Source organism: Gossypium hirsutum, chromosome D07 (assembly GCF_007990345.1).
Source record: "Gossypium hirsutum isolate 1008001.06 chromosome D07, Gossypium_hirsutum_v2.1, whole genome shotgun sequence".
NCBI classification, from domain to species: Eukaryota; Viridiplantae; Streptophyta; class Magnoliopsida; order Malvales; family Malvaceae; genus Gossypium; species Gossypium hirsutum.
In genome coordinates this window covers 8,028,411-8,050,680 of record NC_053443.1, presented here as the reverse complement: position 1 = coordinate 8,050,680, position 22,270 = coordinate 8,028,411, and the positions used below count along the sequence as shown (strand labels likewise).

Sequence of the window (22,270 nt, the reverse complement as noted above, 5' to 3'; positions counted from 1 at the left end):
AATATTTTTATTTTTGCATTATTTTTTAACATTATTATGATTTATAGAAGTAAAAAATAAATTTTGTAATAAATTTCCGAGCGGGGCAAATTATACTAGTTAAGTTGACTATTAAATTAACATTGTCAACACTCTCACTAAAAAGACAAAATAATTTAAAATATGGTCCATTTTATTGGCTGGAAAAGAAGGCAACCGAAGGTTTCCTTTTCTTAAGCCATGGATTGCCTTTTCGAAGGAATGACCTTTGGAACCCTCTAAAAGTCCATGTCTGACCGCCCTTTCTCAATGGTCAGCTGTCTTTTATATCTCTCTCTTACATTATAAGACATCACATATATTCTTTTATTTTTCCCTTTTTAAAATCAACCACATAACATATATATGATATGATATCTCCAATTGCAGTTGCTGTCTCATTCAGGAGACGGTGGTGGTGGGTTTTAAGACATTAAGGAATTAATGGCTGCCCAACTCATGAGTACGAGTTTTAGCTACTATTATAATCATCAAACCAATCCCATCATAGCAGCAGCAAGAACATTGAAACCATCACCTTCCTCGACATGTTTGAATTCACTGTTGTCTTTGCAGAGATTTGGTGTTTTTCAAAGGACAAGACAAGAGAAAAGAAGGGGATATGGTGTTGTGGTAGCATCAAGCAGTAGCAATGCGGCGGCACCGCTTTGGGATTCTTGGAAACCAGAGAAAAGCTCTGCTGCTTCTCCTTCTCTCAGTGACATCATTTGGCCTTCTGCAGGTTAGTAATATTATACAAAAATGTGCAGATGTTTTTTAAGTACATTTAATTTCCAGCTTCTTAATTTTGAAGTTTTGAGCAGGAGCATTTGCTGCAATGGCGATATTGGGAAAGATGGATCAAATATTAGCACCAAAAGGGGTTTCAATGACAATTGCACCTTTAGGAGCTGTTTGTGCGGTCCTGTTTGCAACTCCATCCTCTCCTGCTGCTCGGGTATTTCACTTGTGCTCCCCATTTTAGACCTTTTCTTAGCATCAGAGTTCATGACTAATTATTGTACCTACAATTGGGTTCAATTGGCTGTTAGACTGAGTTGGGATTTCTAAAGAAATTTCTCATTTATAGTTTTGTAAGTTTCTATGGTTATTGTTGATACCAAATAAAAGAGGAAGAAACGGTGGACGTAGGAGGTCAGTTCATCCAATAAGGGCGGTGAGTCGTCGAGAGGAAGAGAAGAGGAGTTTAGGGTTTTTATACAGAGAGTTTGAGAGGTCACGTGATGGACTTCCATAGGTGGACAGGTCTCCTTATTGTACTGCAATGAGGGTAGTAGGCTAGAAAAATTTGGAAGGGTTGGAAATAAGTTATAAATTTTTATAAGAGGTATAATACAATTTTACAATTTTACAATTGTAATATTTAATATTTTTATAATTTTTTAAAGGATTAAACTAAAATTTAATTATTTTTGAGGGATTTATAAATTTATACATTTTAAAGGGTAAAAAAAATTAGTTTTCTAATTTCTTTTAGGGGTAGGCAAGGCCGCTCCTAAGGGTGGTTATGTTATATTGTCAGGTGATGATGTGAAGTTATAGGGTTTACGGAAAATGAATGATTGTTGTCATGCCAATATGATAGTCGTTCTAATAGTGGCAGCTTGGATGTTCCCTAAGTTCAGAGCGAACAGTACTGATGATAGAGATCTGTTGGCGAGTTTGATCATGACCAATGGAAGTAGTCGGCCGTTGAGAGTACTGTGTCGATAAAGGTATCTATGGAGGTACCCTGTACGACAACTACTTGGTAGTGATGTTGCCTCAACTTTTTATTCTTCTTAAAATATCCATGTTGATCCCAAATTCGGATAGCATAGATTACTTGAGGAATTAAGGATCTTTCTTAGGTTAACTTTCACAGGACAGAGACAGAGCATATGCATATTTTCTATATATGTTGGCCTGTTAACTACAAGTTATATATATAGAGATGAAAAGTATAGGCAAGTGATGAAAAGCTGAATGATGTTTCAGAAGTACAATATTTTCATGGCTCAGATAGGTTGTGCAGCAATCGGTGTTGCGGCATTCTCAGTATTTGGGCCTGGCTGGCTTGCTAGAAGCGCCGCCCTTGCCGCTTCCATAGCTTTCATGATCCTTACACGTTCCAATCATCCACCAGGTATACTTCTTCTACCCATTGCTTTCATTATATATATATATCCATTCCCACATCTGATGGTCTAATTTTGAGAACAGCTGCCAGTTTGCCAATTCTATTCATTGATGGAGTTAAGTTACACCACTTAAATTTTTGGTTTGCTTTATTTCCTGGCGCTGCTGCATGTATCATCCTCTGTTTGATGGTAAGTTCCTCTTCCTTTCGTTCCCTTGGACTCCATTACATCATAATATAAGCTCTTGAATTTTTTACTTTCAAACAACGGTAAAAAGTATAATAAAGGCTTTTGTACTAAGAGTCAGGTTGCGTTTGCCCCCTTTAATTAAAAATAGGGTAGATTAATTCTTGTACGTTAAATAAAAAAACAAATTGGTCATTCTGTTAAACATTTCATCAATTTTTACGGTTAAAAACTGGTCTCTATATGTCAGCATCGTGCACTTACATGCAACTGTTTAGTTATTTCATCATCTATACCAGTTTTTAATAGTAGAAATTGATAAAAATTTTAATAAAACGGATCAATTTACTCTTTTATCTAACATAAAGAAACTAAGAGCAAAATACAATTTAACTCTTAATATAATGTTCTCCATTCAAACATCTAACATGATAACAAGTGCAAATTTGTTATTTAGTAGCAAAGGTGATAGCATCTTATAAAAACTTCTAAACTACCCCATCTTCCATGTGAGTGTCAGATAAAAACAGAGTGTTATTATAGATGTATTTAATTTCTGTTTTTTCATATGGATGATCATACCCTGTACTCGCATATAAATATTCACAAATATTTTAAAAAATTAAAAGTTCAAATAACATAGAAATGTGTTGAGAGAGCCTGTAGTGATGTTGTGTTTGTTTGACCTGTTGCAGCAAGAAGTGGTTTGTTTCTTGAAGAACAATTTCAAATTTTGACGAGCTAATTGCCTGCGCCACCAGCACATAAAACCCTTCGTTACATAAAGGACATTTGCGCAGCCATTGGAACCTACTGTCATATATGATATACATTTCCATATTTTTTTATATTTTATATTTATTTAGTTTAACTTCTATATTTTGTATCCTGTTTACATGCATTGTTGACAAATTTCAAATGTCTAGTAATGCATTTGATGTAAAAAATAATTATAAAATGGAAAAAAAAAGGCATGTTCATGATTGATGTGATAACAATGTGAGATTCATTTTATATTTTATATGCACAATGATACAATTGTATTGTTAAAATTAAGGCCTTCGTAGGGTAGAAGAAATTTGAAGGATGGAAAATTAAATTTTTTTTATCGTGAGAAAAAATAATTTTGTTTAAATCTAATACTTGGTAGAGTTCGAAAAATGGAACGAAAGAAAATAAAACGTTTGAAAATGTATAATTTTAAATTCTCTTATTTTTTCTCGGTCTGAAAGATAATCCTTCTTTTTTCTTTTCCTCTCATTTTTATTTCCAATCAAGCATACTCAAAATTCATTCCCTCCCCACATCCTTTCACTTTTCTACCCACCCAACCAAACACACTTTAAGAGTCAATTTATTATCTAATACCAGTGATATGTGTGACGTGTGATTTTACGTGTTTATTTTTTAATCCATTAAATAATCTATTTTTATAATTTAAAAAATATATATGTATTAATTAAATGAGAATTGGTCTAATTGGTTAAGAGTGTTCAACACCCCAAGTGTGGCATGAGTTCTAATTGTGTTTGTTTCTCGGGCTTTGACGATCTTCTCCTTGGTGAGATTCGGCAGAAAGTGAAATTTTACATCTCTCATGCAATGCTAGATTCTTCGAAAGTTTAATTGCTGAATTGTTATCACAGTAAATTGTAGTTGGTTTTTGCTGGTGAAAATGAATCTCTGGAAGTATGCTCTTCAACCAAATGGCTTGAGTAGCACAAATAGTTGCATCCACAAATTTTGCTTCTGTGGTAGACAACGTAACAACTTGTTGTGTCTTCACCATGAAACAACTCATGAACCCAGCATAAACACATAAGCCAAAGTACTTTTTCTATCATCTTTATCACTGGCAAAATCACTATTGGTAAACCCAATTAGATCTTACTTTTCTCCTTTCTTGTACAAAATACCATATTCACTTGCAAATACCTAAGAACCCTTTTAGTTGTCAGCAAATGAGTTTCTTTTGGATTCTCCATGTACCTGCTAGTAAGACTTACAAAAGTACATTATTTCAAGTCTAGTGGTTGTTTAATACATCAGACTTCCTACGATTTGTTTGTAAAGAGTACGTACTGTCAATCTTTTTCTCTGAATAATTCTTCTCTAACTTCAGCCTTATATCTATAGATGAGGTGACAGAATTGCAATTTTGCATCCCAAACCTTTCTAAAATAGACCTAACATATTTCTTTTGTGAAATAAAAGTTCCAGCAATAAATTGCTTCACTTCAATTCCCGCCAAAAAAACAATGCATCAAACCAAGATCAGACATATCAAACTCGGTCATCATTGAATGCTTAAAATTTTTAAGTCATGCAATATCATTCCCGATATAAATCAAGTCATCAACATATAAGCATATAATACCAAGCTTCCCATCTTCAAATCTTGTATAAAGTGGATGCTTATATGGGCATTTTTGAAAACCTTTCATATTGAAATAGGCATCCATGCGACTGTACCTAGCTCTTGGAACTTGTTTTAACCCATATAACTCCTTTTTCAATCTATAAACTTTATGTTCACTTCCATGCTTCACATAACCAGGGGTTGATCAATAAATACCTGCTCTTGCAACTCTCCATGTAAAAAGGTTGATTTCACATTTAACTGATAAATTAACCAATTGTTTTTAGCTGCCAGTGTCACTACTAATCTGATGGTATCAAGTCTAACTACCGGACCAAACACTTCTTTATAATGAACACCAAACCCTTGCTCACCGACACCCAGTGCTCTAGAGAATTATCGAATACATTGGTATATGCTTGCAAACACCCAATGCTCTAGAGCTAGTAATGTGTTCTCATGGACACCCGGTGCTTTGGAGAACTTATTAATGCTCATGAGCACCTAGTGCTCTGGGGAACTCTCGATATGTTCTCACAGACACCGAGTGCTCTAAAAAACTATCAAGTAACATTTAGATGGTACATTCATCCTTTTCAACCATACTAATACAAATAAGTTTTAGTTATCACCTTATCATTCATATTCCATTTCTCATAGTATCATAAGAATATTCATACATATTCATTTATCTATTTGATACTTACCATTTAAATACGCATTTAATAAGCATATAATATAATCATTCGATTGACTCAACAAAATTTAGTCTTTCAAAACAGAATTCTTTACTTGAGTAGCAATGACTAAATTATTTATTTCTCAATTCAAAAATTTAGAAATTAAGATCTGCTTGATATTTTAGTATTTTAGAAACGAAACTCATGAAACTTTCAACCACAATTTTTCCAAAATTTATTCTTTCTTACACTCATGCTAGGAAAATTTCAAAGTTGGGACAAAGCTGTTGCCAAATATCTTTGATCTCCCTTCAATTGATTATATTTTTATCCCAAAATATAAATTGGATAAATTTACTGTTTATTTCGTTAGAAACTAGACTTAATAAGGTTTTTAGAACTATTAGACTCATCCTCTAATTCATTTTATATAATTTTAACTATTTTTCAAAGTAGGAATAGGAGATGTTGTCTATAGTTTTAACCTTTCCTAATATAAACAAACTTATGTCCTATTGTATAATTCAAATGGGACTTTAATACAAATTGTTCAAGTGATATTTTAAATACATTCACTCCAATAATAATACATTTCATATTTATTGACATAATGATTCTCATGTTTATTACACTAATTTCACATTAATAGCACAAATTCATTATTTCTCCTAAACATTTTAACTTCAATATACATTTCAACTCATATCATGGCATTATAACATCTACATTATAACAACTCACCTTTCATTACCCAATACACATGGCATAACTCATGTATACTTACTAACTTACCATTTATGTACACATCCAACAACTGTATAGCATGACCAAAGTAACATTTAATGTAACACTCCCTATCCTGAATCTATCGCTGGATTAGGGTTACGAGGCATTATCGATCCAAAACACTGTTCAGAACAGTCAATTCATTTTCATTTTTTTCTTTTTTCTTTTTACCAATTAGAACCGTACCTAAATAATCGACCAATCATTCATAAAACATATTCATTCTTTGCCATCATTTAATCATCAAAACGTCCAATATCATAATAAGCATGCTAAACACAATTCCATCATATACACCATTTCCAAGCCAAATCACATGGCATGAATTACATTTAAAAAATATACTAATAGTTCACTAGCCTATACATGCCATATACCATATATACAAAGCTTCAAAAGTACCAACAAAATCATCGATAGTGCGATGACATTTCCCGACGATCCCCGAGTCCGAGCTAACTTCGATGATCTATAAAACTGTGGAAGAATGCACAAAGTAAGCTTTGGAAGCTTAGTAAGCCATAAGCAAATAAATCATTTCAATGAAAATTATAAATTCAATTCAACTAAATTGAATTCAAACATATCACAAACACATATAAGTTTAACTAACTCATATGTATTCATATTATTACATTAAATGCTAAACTTACCTTTATGTTTCATAAACATATAATTTCACACATACCTGAACCATTTAGTTTAAATTCACATTCGGATTTGTTAAGAACACACAGAAATCTTATAAAACTTGTACAATGTCATATCCCAGATATGGTCTTACATGTTAACACATATCGATGCCACTGTCCCAGACAGGGTCTTATACGAATCATATACGATGCCAATGTCCCAGACATGGTCTTACCCGTTTTCTTACTTCGATGCCAATGTCCCAGATATGGTCTTACATGAAATCACACCTTGAAGTCCTATTATCATGTTATCAATATCAAATACATTTTCTAAGGTTCATTCAAAGCTATCGGCTTCATAATTAAATCATTTCATACACAAAACCAAACATCCAATGCTCAAATCAATTCAATGATATATATATTCATATACAAAGGCAATTCAGCAATGAATATCGATATACCCATCAATTCGGCTGTAACGCCCCTTACCCGAGACCGTTGCCGGAGTCAAGCACGAGGCATTACTTAGCTTATCTTACTAATTCGGAGTATAAAAACTTGTTTTGAAAATTTATTTCACTATTTACAACAAATCTATCCAATCGTGCATCAATTACTAAATTAATTATAACTCGAGCTACGGGACTCAGAATTTAATTCCGTAAATTTTTCCTGAAACTAGACTCATATATCTTCCCACCATAAAATTTTTAGAATTTTATATTCAGCCAATTAGTACAGTTTATTAGTTAAATTCTCCCTTGTTTCACCACTTGACTGTCCTGACCTCTTGCCACTAAAAATAAATTTTCTCATTATAGGATTTTCATATGATATTCTCACTTGTTTCTACAGAAAATAGACTCATTAAGGAATCTAAGCATGTAAAATACAGCTCGAAAATATTTTTTTACAATTTTTAATGATTTTCTAAACTTAGAATAGGGGACTCCAAAAACAGATCTGACCCTGTCTCATTAAAATTCACATATCTCAAAATATAAAATTCGTTTTGTTAAACCGTTATTTTTCCATGAAAATAGACTCAATAAGCTTTCAATCTACATATCATTCACCTTATAACTAATTATATACTATCCTAGGTGATTTTTCAAAGTCACATCACTGTAGCTGCTTGAAATCGGTTTCTTTGCAAATTTTTACTCTTTCATGATTTCTATGCATGATTTACCTAAACATACATAGTACGAAACATATTCATACTTAACCATTTTAAAAGCCAAACATTATCACATACTCACACATCTTCCTTTAGATACAAACATTCAAAATGACTAATCCCTATACATCACTTAGGTATATACATTACTTAGGTACATGTCACGTTATCAAAAGAAAAGTACATCACTAAAATTTTTCTGAGGTCGGGATTACTCTAAATGCTGGACCGAACACTGGTTTTCTACTAACCTGCACACGGAAACAACCGTACGCTGAGCATGAGAATACTCAGTGGTATTACCATAATGCAAATTTATAACATTAATCGATAAATTATATACATTTAATTTATGTCTACAATTATTCATTAATTGTCTCATACTTTAAAACAACTTGATCACTAATAAAATAAGCAATATTTCAATTTTATATCTAATTGTATTCATACCTTATTTCACTATCTAAATTTTATTGGATTTTCAACATCTCATTTTAATAACTCATTCCAAATTCATACAAATTCAATCAATTTATCAACTCATTCATTATCATTTCTATTTATATCCAATTTATACTTTAAATCTTTTAATAATCAAATTAAAACATTTAGACCAATATGTTTCAATAATAATAATATCTAATTTTATAAAATTGTATTCAAATCAACTCATACACTATTTCTTAATTCAATTTATACCATTAATCTTTCAATAAACATTTAATACATTAAATCAACTTGTTTCAACAACAATAATAATAACTATCTTTTAATTCGATTCGTTCATTTATAATCAATTTACACTTATAATCTTTTAACACTCAATTTATTCATTAGATCCATAAATAAATTTCAATAACTTGTATTCAATTAAATTCACATATTATTTCACTATTTCAAATCATTTTATTTTCACTTCTCATTTCTCAACAATAGCTATTTCAATTTGCTTTTCTTTACTTATATTTTTACATCATCTCATACTACCAAAACCATTTCATGAACTATATCGTTATCTATTTCTTGAACCCATGGTTCATACATTTCATTTCCATATCTCGATTTAATATCTTATTTCAATTCATATTCAAGATCATTCAATAAAATTTATATTATCAATATTATTCATTTACCCCTATTAACTTGACTCAGACTTTGGCGGATACACGGATCCAACCAAACACACCAGAATGGCACCCAGTGCCTCATCGGATAGTTCGAAGCAATAAAGTGACACCCAGTGTCTCATCGGCCAAGCCAAAGTAAGTTGGTACCCAGTACCTCATCGAATCTATCCGAAGTAACAGTATGACACCCAATGTCTCATCGACTCGAGGTCGAAGTATACCTGAACTCTTCAAATCTTATAGCATGCCAACTATATCCGACTCAGCCTGACTAGTTAATAGGGTTTCCGAATCACATTTCAATTCAATCACTTTCTCATACTTTCAATTCAAATCATTTCAATTTAATCACCATTTGATTCAATAATTTTTCTATTTCAAATTCACTTTTGATTCAATCACCATTCAATTCAGATTCACTTCCCACTTTCTAATCAATATACAATTCAATACCAATACGTATATATATATTTCATTCAATTTAATCGTGATACTCACCTCAATTTGCTTATCATGTATATTAATTTAAATTTCAACAATGAATAAATAAATTCAAATTATGGTAATACTAACCGAAATTTCTCTCGAATCACTTCTTGTCCACCTTTTTTCTTTTTCTTTCTCGGACAATGACTCTTGCACGACATTAGCAATTGAGCTTGGAACCTCAAAACCTCAATTTTCTCTTTTCTTTCTTTCTTTTCCTTCTTTCCTTCTCTGTTTCGTTTGCATATTCTATTTCTATCCTCTTTTTCTATCTTTTATTTTTATTTAATTAGTTTAATATAATAATAATATAATAATATAAAATTATTTACTTAAATAATAAGTAAGTATGTAATAATTACTAATATATGTATTTCATTTTTCCACATGTCATCATATGCACCAAATATTTGTCAACAATTTTTTTTGTTTATTTAAAATATAATAATATAATATAATTAATATAATTTACAATATAATAAAATAGTAACATACTTTAAAAAAAATCTAAGATTTTTATCATGCAATGCCGACTCAACTTTAGAAAAATGCATAATTTCTTATTTGATCCTTTTAACTTTTCTTTAATTTATAGTTAAACTTTTATCTCTATTGCAATTTAATCCTTTTTCATAATTAACCTCAATTTAGACAAATTCACTTAATTAAAACCTAATTAACCACACAACTAACTTCGTAAATATTTGTAATAAATATTTACGAATCCGATTTACCGAAACAGAGTCTCGGGAATACATTTTTTCATTTTTTGTCCCTTTTTAATCAATTAACTATCGAAACATTAAAATTTCTTAACGAAACTTTAATACTACCCTAATGACACTCCGTAAATATTTATAAAAATATTTACGACTTAGTTTATAATATTGAGGTCTCGATACCTCGTTTTCGACCCAATTTACCTAATAATTTCTTTTAAATCACAAAATTCACTAATTCAAAAATATTTCTAAAATCACACTTAACTTATAATTATTAATTAATAAATTTTCTAACTTTTTCATCGGATTTAATGATCTCAAATCACTGTTCTAACACTACTGAAAATTGGCATGTTACATCGGCAATGTATAATCATACACAAATTAAATTCGGCATTCTATATTCATAATCAATTCAATGTCGACAATATATAACCATGTACGAATTAATTTCAGCAATGTACAACCATATAAGAATCAATTCAGCAACTTATATCCATATACCAAACAATTTGGCAATGTATAACCATACACGAATCAAGCTCGACAATATATAATCATATACAAATCCAATTCGGCATCCTATATTCATAAACAATTCAATATCGACAATATATAACCATGTACAAATTAATTTCAGCAAGGTACAACATATACGAATCAATTCGACAACTTACATCCATATACCAAACAATTCGGCAAGGTATAACCATTCACGAATCAAGTTCGGCAATATATAATCATATACAAATCCAATTCGGCATCCTATATTCATAAACAATTCAATATCGACAATATATAACCATGTACAAATTAATTTCAGCAAGGTACAACATATACGAATCAATTCGACAACTTATATCCATATACCAAACAATTCGGCAAGGTATAACAATTCACGAATCAAGTTCGGCAATATATAATCATATACAAATCCAATTCGACATCCTATATTCATAAACAATTCAATATCGACAATATATAACCATGTACAAATTAATTTCAGCAAGGTACAACATATACGAATCAATTCGACAACTTATATCCATATACCAAACAATTCAGCAAGGTATAACCATTCATGAATCATGTTCGGCAATATATAATCATATACAAATCCAATTCGGCATCCTATATGCATAAACAATTCAATATCGACAATATATAACCATGTACGAATTAATTTCAACAATGTATATAACATTTATATTTAAATTTTAAAAATATTTATTTACTTACGAACTTACCTCGTATTCGGAATTGGCGAATCAGATCAATTACTCGATAACTTTCGACTTTCCCCAATCTAACTCTGATTTCTGCTTTTCTTGCTCTATATAATATCAAATTCAGATTATTCAATCACAACTTTATTCAATTTAATCCAAAACACACATTTGGGCACGTTTACACTTTTGCCCCCAAAATTTTACATTTTTATAATTTAGTCCCTATTTCAAAATAACAAAATATTTCAATATACTCATGCTTGTCCAAATATTCCTTATGTCCATCGCAATCCATAAATTCTATTGATATCACATTTTAGCCCCTCAATTTACGAATTTCATAATTTAATCCTTAATAAGCATTTTTATCAAAAATCACTTAATAAAACATGATAATCTAACATCAAATATTTATTTTCCATCATCAAACAACAAAAATCTTGAATATTCATCAATGGCATTTCACAAAATCATCAAAAATTTTGAAAATTAAGACACGGGTTAGCTAGTATACGAAGCAATTATCTTAAAAACGTAAAAATCATCAAAAATCGAGTAAAAACGAACTTACTAATGAATCATGCAATGGTTGAATGTTCAAGGTATTTTAATGGCTTCTCCTTCTTCAAATTTGGTCAACTAAGATGAACAAAATGAATTTCATTTGTTTTGTTTTAATTTTATTAACTTAAATACCAAATTACTTAATTACCCTTAATGATATAACATGCAAATCATATAATGGTTGTCCATAAATGTCCACTTAGACAACCAATGGTCTAATATCATCATAAGGACCTTTGGTTTAATAAATCATAGCAATTAAACACTTTTAACATAAAGAATGCCACTTTTGCATTTTACACGATTAAGTCCTTTTTCTCAAATTGAGATATTAAATGATAAAATTAAATCACGAAACTATAAAATTAAATCACGAAACTTTCACACATATATAATCACATGCTGTAAACATCAAAAATATTATTAAACTAATTTTTTAACCTCGGATTAGTGGTTCCAAAACCACTGTTCCGGTTTAACTAAAACCAAGCTGTTACATTTAATATCAATGTATTCACAATCTAAAATACTAATCATTTAATGACATAAAGGAAAATTATGTTAGCACAAAACGAATTATTTGCTCATCGTTTGTTCTCATCTTTATCTTGTTCTTTGACATTTTGACCTCGTTTTCAACCTTGTTCAATGACACGAGTGTGGAAACGATATTAACTTCTCATCATTAAATATATTATTCAAACTTTTCACTTTAGTCCCTTTGAATCATATTATCTAAAATTCTCATATTTTACTATTTACCGGTCCGAATCTAAATTCGAATTTATAACTATTCTCTAAAGACCTCAAACTATCATTATTTACTAATAAATCTCATAAATCTCATTTATTATAAATAAGTCCTTAGTTATTTAAAAATGGCCTCAAAGTTTAAATTGTATTCCAACATCACCCACTTTAATTCTAACATGTATAACATAAAACCTAAATTCAACAACTAATATTTCATGGTTTTTTAACTTAATATTCAACATGTTTCTACACTAAAATTTTATCAATTCATCAATCTAACAAGTGGGTTTTTTCATATTTGTCATTGCTTATTAAAAAAATCCAACAAAAATCACAAAGAAAACCTTCCCAATTTTTCTTGTGTGAGCCACGGCAATGAAGGAAAACCAAAGCCAAATCTCCTTTCTTCGTTCTAGTATACTTAAGAGTTTTATTTAGATTTATTTAACTAACCTAGACCTTTGCATTGTATACAATACAATCAAATCATTATTATTCAACTTCTCTTATGAGTTAATAAATTCTTTTTTCTTAGAGTTTATTTTAGAACAGTTTTAACAATCTTTTCAGATTGTGAGGATCATCTTCAAATTTTTTCTTATCAAGTTTTCTTTCTTGTTTTACTCGTAAATTTATTATTTTATTTTAATTATTTTAGTTATTTATTTTAATTGTTTTATTTGACTTTGCGTTTCAAATTATGTCAAAATCCAAATTTTTTTTCCAAACGTCTAGAGCTAAGTCAAATCCGTGACTTGAATCAACTTTACAATCCGCGTCCGGGTTCTTCCACACTCATTCTGCGTTCTAATGTGGATCAAGTACAGTATGCCTAATGTGTGGTTTGGGAGTGGAAACCTCTGTGCATGTATTTCGAAAATGTCCTGTTTCAACAGAAGTGTGAACATATTTAAACCTGGCATGGGTGATATATAACCCCAATATAGGTAACTAGGAGTGGCTCACCTGGGTGTTTGAAGATGGTTCGAACAGATAATGTCGATTATTCTGCTACGCACTTTGGGTTATCCGGAGTGAGAGAAATAAAAAAATTCATGAGGGACAGAACAGTTTTGGAAAGGAAATTGCAGACAAAATAATGAGTTTTGTGCAGGAGAATGAAGCCCTCAGTAACAGAAGCCTTACAAAACACCTTTCCTCTTCGGAATGGAGAACCCTAGAGAATCATGTAGTTCGCATTAATTTTGATGCGGCTTTTAGCCAACAACTTTTTAGATCTGCTTCGGGGCTGGTGGCTAGGAATGAAAGGGGGGAGGTGATTGTCTCCAAATCGGTTCTGGCAAATCGGATAGCCTCTTCATTTGCTGTGGAAGCTTTTGCATGCTCTCAAGCAGTGAGGTTGGGGATGGGTGTGGATGCAGTCGAAATAGAAGGGGATACATTGATAGTTATCAAAAAGTGTCAGTCCAATGTTGAAGATAAGTCAAAAATAGGAGCTTATATTAGAGATATTCACCAAAGCAAGAATCATTCCCACAAGATCTATTTTAGACGCATATCAAGATACGCAAACCAAACGGCACATATAAGCGCCACATAAATCCTTAACAGAGGTGAGGAGGTTTACCTGGAACGGGCAGTGCCGCCTTATGCGATGCATTCGTTGGGATCGGGACAGGAACCAGATTGAAGAGACGGTGTGATTTTTTCACAGACGGAAAAGATGCTCCATGGTGTTTTTTTTCTCTGAACAGCATCAGAAATCTCTAAAGGATTGCAACCGACAACAAAAAGAATATTTTGGGAAGTGGGGGTGGCAGTCTATTAATTCGACTGGACAGAGGCACGTTTTAGTTTCCTTTTTTTCTTTTATTTTCTGTTGTTTCATTTCTGCCTAATGGGCCTCGCTGCTGGATTTGTTTTTTTAAACTCGCTTTTGTTTTCGATGAGTTATCTTGTTTGAGCTCAGTTTATTCTTAATAAAGTCTAGTCTTATTATAAATAAAAATTCAATGTTCCAACCAATACCACTTATACATAAAAATAATGTTTTAAACATCAAATACTTCTCTTGCACTTTAATTATAATTTTAAAAAATTAAAAAATAACATATAAAAATATTTTAACAATTTTTTGCACTTTTCTATATTTTTTAATATTTTAAATAATTTTCTATATTTTAATCATTTTTCATAATTTTTATATTTTTATAATATATATTTATTTTTTTCATAACATATATATATTAAAAAATTTGGTGCAAATTTTTGAAAATTTATATGATTTTTTGTCATTTAAAATAATTTATGATTTTCTATATTCTATAATTTTTTTCGCACTTTAATAATTTTATAGTTTTTTCAAATTTATATATTTTTATGATTTTATATGTAAAATACCAATTTTCACCCCTTGGCACAACACATGGTAAAAATAACCAGAAAAATAAAGGGTAACAGTTGTCAGATAGCTTAATTGTGTATTAATTGAGTCAATGGTTTAAATTTTTTTTTTAAAGATTTAGGGGTTTTAAAGATTTTTTAACTTTAGTTTAATTATATATTAGTTATGGTTCCGAAGAGTCAGGGCCTCGGCTTTGACAAATTAAACTTTTAATTTACTTGAAATCCCTGTCATTTGTTGCACCAAAGTATCATGACTCTAAATTCAGAAAAACATTTAATATCAATAAAGATGTGTTATTTAGATTAATATATAATTTTCTTAATGGAGTTCATGTTACTTTGATTCGTGATACTGAATTTAATAAATTATTTAATTTTAACAAAAATATATATAATTGGTACAATAATATTTTAACATGGGTTGAAAGTTGAAACCCAAACTCAAGCAAAGTAAACGGTAAACGGTCCTACAACAGCCGTCCTCCATAAGTTATAGTGGGACCCATTAATGTTTTGACCCCTCATCATTGGCAATAAAAATCAGGGATCAGGTGCCACGTATGAGGACCAACCTCCACATCCGGGTGGGCCCCGGAAACAGTGGAGATTCTTCACTGTCTATGATGTGATTGGCGATGCTATTTGCTTTGTTCTGTTTCAAGGTAAACCTTTAATCGAACCCTCCACGTGGATGGCATCCGTTGAAGCCCTACCGATGTGGGTTTTTGATGGTCAGCAGGAAATCCTGTGCCACTCGGAGCTCAATTATTGGTTCTTTATGGTATATCTAGCGGAAACTACTTCCCTCATCAAGCCAATCTCGTATTTTAGTCATTTCATTATTAAAATATGTTTGGTGAGAATATAATAATTAATTTGACCTTAAATATTTACTCATTTTGTTCTTTTAGTCCTGATTTTAAAATTTTTAATAAATTTAACCTTTAATATTTATATATTTTGTCAATTTGATTTTAATTCTAAAAATTAAAAATGTAAACAATAAATTTAGAATCAAGACCAAAGTAATATAGTGTGTAAATATTGATGGTTAAATTTGTTGAATTTTTTAAAATCAAGACTAAATCAACAAAATAGATAAACATTAAGGGCTAAATTTATTATCATACCGAGCCAAGTCAGCATTCCATTAGTGACCAAACACATTTTAATGGTGGAGTGACTAAAATACGAAATTAACTTAAGGGGGTAACTAAATTAATAAAAACATTTCGATGACCAAAATAAAAAAATGCTAAAACTTAGGTGACTATATGAGGAATTTACCCAAGACATTATAGTAATTATAGATTCGTCTTAGTTATGATATAACTATTCATGATAATTTAAAACAAGAGAAGTGCATGATAAGTTATAAATAAAATGCTGACTCCATAGCTTTGAAGCCTTATCCACTTGTCATTATTATGAGCCACGTCATGAGTATATGTTTGCACACAAACTAATGCTTTAAGAACAAGTCATTCAAACACACATAGATTTTCTTTTGAATAAATATAAATATATAGCAATTTTATTAAATTATAATTATTTATTAGATATTTATTGAAATTGTAGTATATATTTATTAAAGTAATTATGATCGGAATTATTTTTTATTAATTAAAAATATTATTTTAAAAAGAAATAAATATCAAATTTATATATGAACTCTAGTATAATATGTAATCTGATATATGAACTTTGATTTGGTGCAATTATACTCATGAAACTTAAATTGTAGTTCATATGTATACATGAAACCTTGATTTTAATTTAATTGTACATATTTAAAGAATGAATTCATACATTTATTTTCCTATCAGATTAATATAATTGTTTGCGTTTGCAACATTTCAACATAAAATTGTGCTAATTCAATAATGTTATTAGTGATTTGTGAAAGTTGAATCAAATTAAAATTCATGTATGGTTTGAGATTTATCCCTTCTAAAAACTCATTTTTTTTATTAAATCAAATGACAAATGATTGTCTTAGATATATATATTTATGTTAAATTAAGACTATAATCACTACACCAAAACAGGCTTTTAGCGGCACATTTTGCTGCGTTTAGATAGAAAACGCCGCTAAAAAATGAGAAATAACGGCGCTTCATATAAAACGCCACAAAAATATAATTAGTGGCGTTTTTTTTAAAAACGCCGCAAAAATCGAAACCCAACAACGCCGTTTTCTGACTTTTCGGGGGCTTTAGCGGCGTTTTGTTTTAAGCGCCGCTAATGTTCTGGGATTTAGCGGCGTTTTTATTTAAGCGCCGCTAATGTTCTGGGATTTAGTGGCGTTTTTAATTAAGCGCCGCTAATGTTCTGGGCTTTAGCGGCTTTTTTATTGATGCGTCACTAATGCTCTTCATTTAGTGGCATTTTTGGAAAGCGCCGCAAAAAAATTATTTACCTATTTATTATTTAATTGATTTATTTATATTAATTAAAATTAGATGTTTTCATTTAAGTTACCATTAAGCTGTTAAAATCGACGCCGGCCATATGGCTTTCTCAAAACCCTTTAACCCTAAATTCATAATTCTTAAAACCCTAAACCCCTAAAAATTTCAAAAAAATATATTAATGTAAAAGCTTATATATGTTTATAAAACATGATGTACATGTATATACATAGATATATATATTAATGTAAAAGCTTGTATATGTTTATAAAAAATTGTGGAAGCAGTACTTAATATTGATTATAAATTTTGGGGTTTAGGGTTTAATTGATGGTTTAAGGGCTATAGTATGTAGTTTAAGGGTTTTATAGTTTAAGGTTTAATGTTTACTATAGTATGTAGTTTAAGGGTTTTATAGTTTATGGTTTAGGGTTTGTTATATTGGGTTTGTGATTTAGTGTTTTAAAGTTTGGAGTTTAGTTTTTATAGTCAGAGTCTTAGTGTTTAATTATGGTTTTAAGGGCCGGTTAGGGTATTAGGGTTTAAGGGTTAGGGATTTTGGTAAAAAATATAAAGTTATTTTAGGGTTCAAACAAGCAATGAGATTCTTTTAATTACTTTTAATTGTAACTTATAATATATATTTATGGTTTAAAGTTTATGGTGTTAGGGTACATTTTGTGTTTAGTATTTTAGGTTCAGTGGTTAATGTTGTTATTTGGATTTAGGGTTTATGATTTAGGGTATGGTTTATGGTATAGTTTTTAATTGTTAGTGTCTTATTGTTTATGGCTGTAACGGTTTAAGGTTTATAAAAAATGACAAAAATTAATTTAATTTTAGTGTTTATGCATTATTAGCGTTTTAGTAAAAAATGCCACAAATATGTCACAGTATGCAAAACGATGACGTATTATTTTGTGTTTCTAGTGGTGTTTATAGAAAACGCCGCAAATTTGTTTCAGAAATGGCAAAACGTTGCGTTTTGATCTGTGTTCTTAGTGGGGTTTTCTAGAAAACGCCGCAAAATGATAGAAATTAGTGGCGTTTTTTTAAGCCGCGCCATAAAATTTGTGCCTGATACTGCAAAACGGTACGTTTTGATGCAAAATTTTAGTGGCGTTTTTTTGTAAAACGCCGTTAAAGGACTATGCTTTAGTGGCGCTTTAGCAGAAAACGCCACAAAATAGGTTTTAATAGTTTCTCAAACGGTGCCGTTTGTTCCTATGATTTTAGTGGCGCTTATTAAGAAACGCCACAAAATTTAATTAAAACTAACATAAACGGCATCGTTTTATTAACCCTGAATTTCCTTTAATTTCCCCCATGTCAGATTTCCCCGATTTTGAATGTTCACTGCTTGTTTGAATATATGGAGAGTAATTTTAAAAGTTGTTTTGTATTTATATATATGTATACTTTATAATATAAAAATGAAATGAATAATAATAATTTAATAGGGATGAATCTAGTTTAAGTTTAAAATGGCATTAATAAGGTAAATTATACAATCGGTAATCCAATTTTTATAAGTTTTCATTTTAATATCTTATTTTATCTTTTTTCAATTTTAGTTTTTATGTTTTGGCTTTAATTTCAATTTTATTTTTTTATGATTCAGAATCAAAAATAAAATCGTTCAGGATCGAATTCAAGTCCTCGTGTCTAAAAATGAACCAAAGTCAAGGGAAACCTTGGATTTTACAGGTACAAACTTGGATTTTACAAGGAATTATTTGAATTTCTACAGAAAAACCAATTTATATACATATTTTTATAATTTCCCTTTTTTTAGAAATAATTTTATTTTAGTGTTTATTAAAAAAGACATGTGGAATTGATTTTATTTTAGTGTTGATGCATTAGTGGCGTTTTAGTAAAAAACGCCACAAATATGTCACAGTATGCAAAACGATGACGTTTTAAATTTTGTTACTAGTGGCGTTTATAGAAAACGCCGCAACTTTGTTTCAGAAATGGCTAAACAGTGCGTTTTGATCTGTGTTCTTAGTGGCATTTTTACCAAACGCCGCAAAAGGATAGAAATTACTGGCGTTTTTTTAAATTGCGCCGCAAATTTAGGCCTTGATACTGCGGAACGGTACGTTTTGATGAAAAATTTTAGTGGCGTTTTTTGTAAAACGCCGTAAAAGGACTATGCTTTAGTGGCGCTTTAGCAGAAAACGCCACAAATAGGTTTTAATAGTTTCCCAAACGGTGCCGTTTTTCTTATGCTTTAGTGGCGCTTTTTAAGAAACGCCACAAAATTTAATTATACTAACCTAAACGTCGTCGTTTTATTAACCCCGAATTCCTTTACTTTGTCCCCCAATTCAGATTTACCCGATCGACAAAATTTCCCCCATTTCCTTTCGTTGTTTCCCCTAAATTTCCCTAGGTTATTCTTCCCCAAAATTTTTCCCCAATCCCGAAACTTGCAATCCCATTGTGATCCAAACCCCCAATTCCCCAAATCCCATTATTTCTCATCCAGTTCGTCCATGCTACTTCCATTTTCTCCCAAACCGAAACTGTTTCCTTTCAAAATTTAAATCTTCCAATCCGCCGTAAAGCTCGAATCTTTAACCCGAAGGTGTTGGAACTGCATCGCATACAAGACAGGAACAACGCCGTTACTCTATTTTGGTTCCTGCATTCGACCCCTTGCTTATTCTCGATTTTGGGGTGTAAGTGTTCTTCCTTCTTTTTCCCGGTAGTATAGAATTTTAATTTAATTTTTTGTTGAATTAGTATTATCATTATAATAATCCCTTCTCTGTTATAAATATTGGTTGCAGTTAATTAGTTAAATGTTGTACTTAATTAAATTATTATCTACAACAATCCGTTTGTGTAAAAGTTTATTTTTATTGCAATGAAAAATATAGTTCATCTAATATTATAAATTTAGAGCAAGTTAAGCCGCATATCAATTTTGAGTAAATTTTATCAAAAACCTAATACTTTTACGATTTAAAAATTGAATTGTAATTTGATTTTTTTAAATTTTAAAAACACCTTAGAAACACTTCTAAGTATCTGTGGACAAAAGTCAAACCTCTTATATTTCATTTTCGGTAAAATGACAAGTAAGAAAGGTTCAAGTAAGTTGTAGCATGGTGCCTTGCTTTCTGCTTTAATGTAAATATTTTGCTCATGTTTAAGGAAATTGTTGGTTCTATTTATAAAAAAGAACAGTCAACAGTTACTGCAGGAGTGCGGCTTTGGGTTGCCATAATGATAAACTATGAATTTGGATTCCATCTTTTAAAAACTCCTGTTTATATATTCTAATTGTATTTTGTATTTTGGAAATTATAAAACTGTTTGTTTGTTATTGGTTATTGTTATTTACCATGTGTAGGTCTAAGTATATCATAAAACTAGAGGCATTCGTATGTCTATTTTATATGTTAATGGGAATTATTATTGAAGTTGTAGTTGTTTATGCACCGAAGAACCGAAAACAAATACTATTTTCGTTTGACTAAGTTTTATCTTAGTAGTTTTCTACCCTTAGATTTGACTAAGTTTTATCCTCTATAATATTTTTTGTATTCTTGTATATATTCTGACTTGTTAATACTTGTCGGCAGCCCTCTGCTGCATTTAATCAGTTACTGCTTCCTGCTCCTCCTGCAACTATATTGGTTCAACTGAAGCTGGCATTTAATCTTCGAATTGTGGAATGGTAGTGATATTAATAAAGTTTTTATATTTGGTTCAACTGACTTACATAATATTTTCATGTGCTAATCGTATAATCTTACATCTGTTCTAGGTACTATCGAGCACCTGAATTAATATTTGGTGCAACCGAATACACCTGAATTAATATTGCTTGGGCAGGTACACGATTCGTTGCAAAATTTATTTGCTTATTTATATGCATTTTCCCTTTAAATTACTCAACAAATACCATTTTTCTGACTGCAGCCTCTGTTTGCCAGTGAGAGTGGAGTAGTCCAGGGTGTTGAAATTATTAAGGTACCTTTTAGTTCAAAATTCTAATCAATAATAGTTTTATCATGATGATTTCTGAAAATTTAATCTTTTGGGGCTCCGATTATGTATAGATTTAATTGTTGGATTTCCTTTCAATTATTTGGACTAATTGATATGGTGGTATTATGGTGGTGCATGCTGCTACTGCCGCTTCTTTTTTAATATATAATCATTCATCTATTACAAGTCTCTATTTAATTTATTTAAGGAAAGAATGCACATTTATTTAATTCACCCAAATACCATAAATATTTTGGGAAAAAATGTCTCAGATAATGGAGCAAATTTAGACAGTAGTATAATGTGGAATATTTGATTTGATTTTGTATAGATTTTGTATATTAATGTATAGGGACTAATTGATGATACTTTTACTAAAGGAATCTAAATATAATGTTTTCATGTGCCCTGCCATCAGCATTGCCATTAATTACAGCATCGATTACTGCATTGGATTCGTATGACCCAAATTAAATAAATAATTAAATTACATAATTGTATAAAATTGGGAGTATCCTTTTCTAATCTAATTTCTTTTCACATTTAACTTTCATTCATATCGATTATGATACCCTGTTTAAATCTTCTTCCATTTGTCAACTATTTCATTTCCAAAAT

General features: G+C 30.4%; 1 protein-coding gene and 3 long non-coding RNA genes across 6 annotated transcripts; 2 read left to right on the top strand and 2 right to left on the bottom strand.

Annotated features, from left to right (window-relative positions):
- The first annotated feature begins 247 nt into the window (after positions 1-247).
- LOC107953515 (uncharacterized) lies at positions 248-3,340 on the top strand. 2 transcript variants are annotated; one of them, XM_016888841.2, is made up of 5 exons: positions 248-760; positions 843-976; positions 2,041-2,164; positions 2,242-2,348; positions 3,041-3,340. In XM_016888841.2, exons 1-5 carry the CDS (start codon positions 463-465, stop codon positions 3,080-3,082), a joined length of 705 nt encoding a protein of 234 aa, XP_016744330.1. In that variant the 5' UTR covers positions 248-462; the 3' UTR covers positions 3,083-3,340. The 2 variants fall into 2 exon arrangements, with proteins under 2 accessions (XP_016744330.1, XP_016744329.1); XM_016888840.2 differs by having other exon boundaries at positions 296-760; positions 2,017-2,164.
- Positions 3,341-6,410: 3,070 nt separating this feature from the next.
- On the bottom strand, positions 6,411-12,384 carry LOC107953516 (uncharacterized). Of its 2 annotated transcripts, none has more exons than XR_005916045.1 (3): positions 12,124-12,384; positions 11,571-11,656; positions 6,411-6,647 (listed from the first exon to the last, which is right to left on the bottom strand). It is a non-coding gene; the product is annotated as an uncharacterized lncRNA (long non-coding RNA). The 2 variants fall into 2 exon arrangements; XR_005916046.1 differs by lacking the exon at positions 6,411-6,647 and adding an exon at positions 7,766-8,239.
- A 1,186-nt stretch (positions 12,385-13,570) lies between these two features.
- On the bottom strand, positions 13,571-14,846 carry LOC121219350 (uncharacterized). The gene is made up of 2 exons (XR_005916044.1): positions 13,836-14,846; positions 13,571-13,753 (listed from the first exon to the last, which is right to left on the bottom strand). It is a non-coding gene; the product is annotated as an uncharacterized lncRNA (long non-coding RNA).
- A 5,191-nt stretch (positions 14,847-20,037) lies between these two features.
- LOC107956555 (uncharacterized) lies at positions 20,038-21,833 on the top strand. The gene is made up of 4 exons (XR_001700154.2): positions 20,038-20,334; positions 21,244-21,338; positions 21,429-21,496; positions 21,584-21,833. It is a non-coding gene; the product is annotated as an uncharacterized lncRNA (long non-coding RNA).
- Positions 21,834-22,270: the final 437 nt, after the last annotated feature.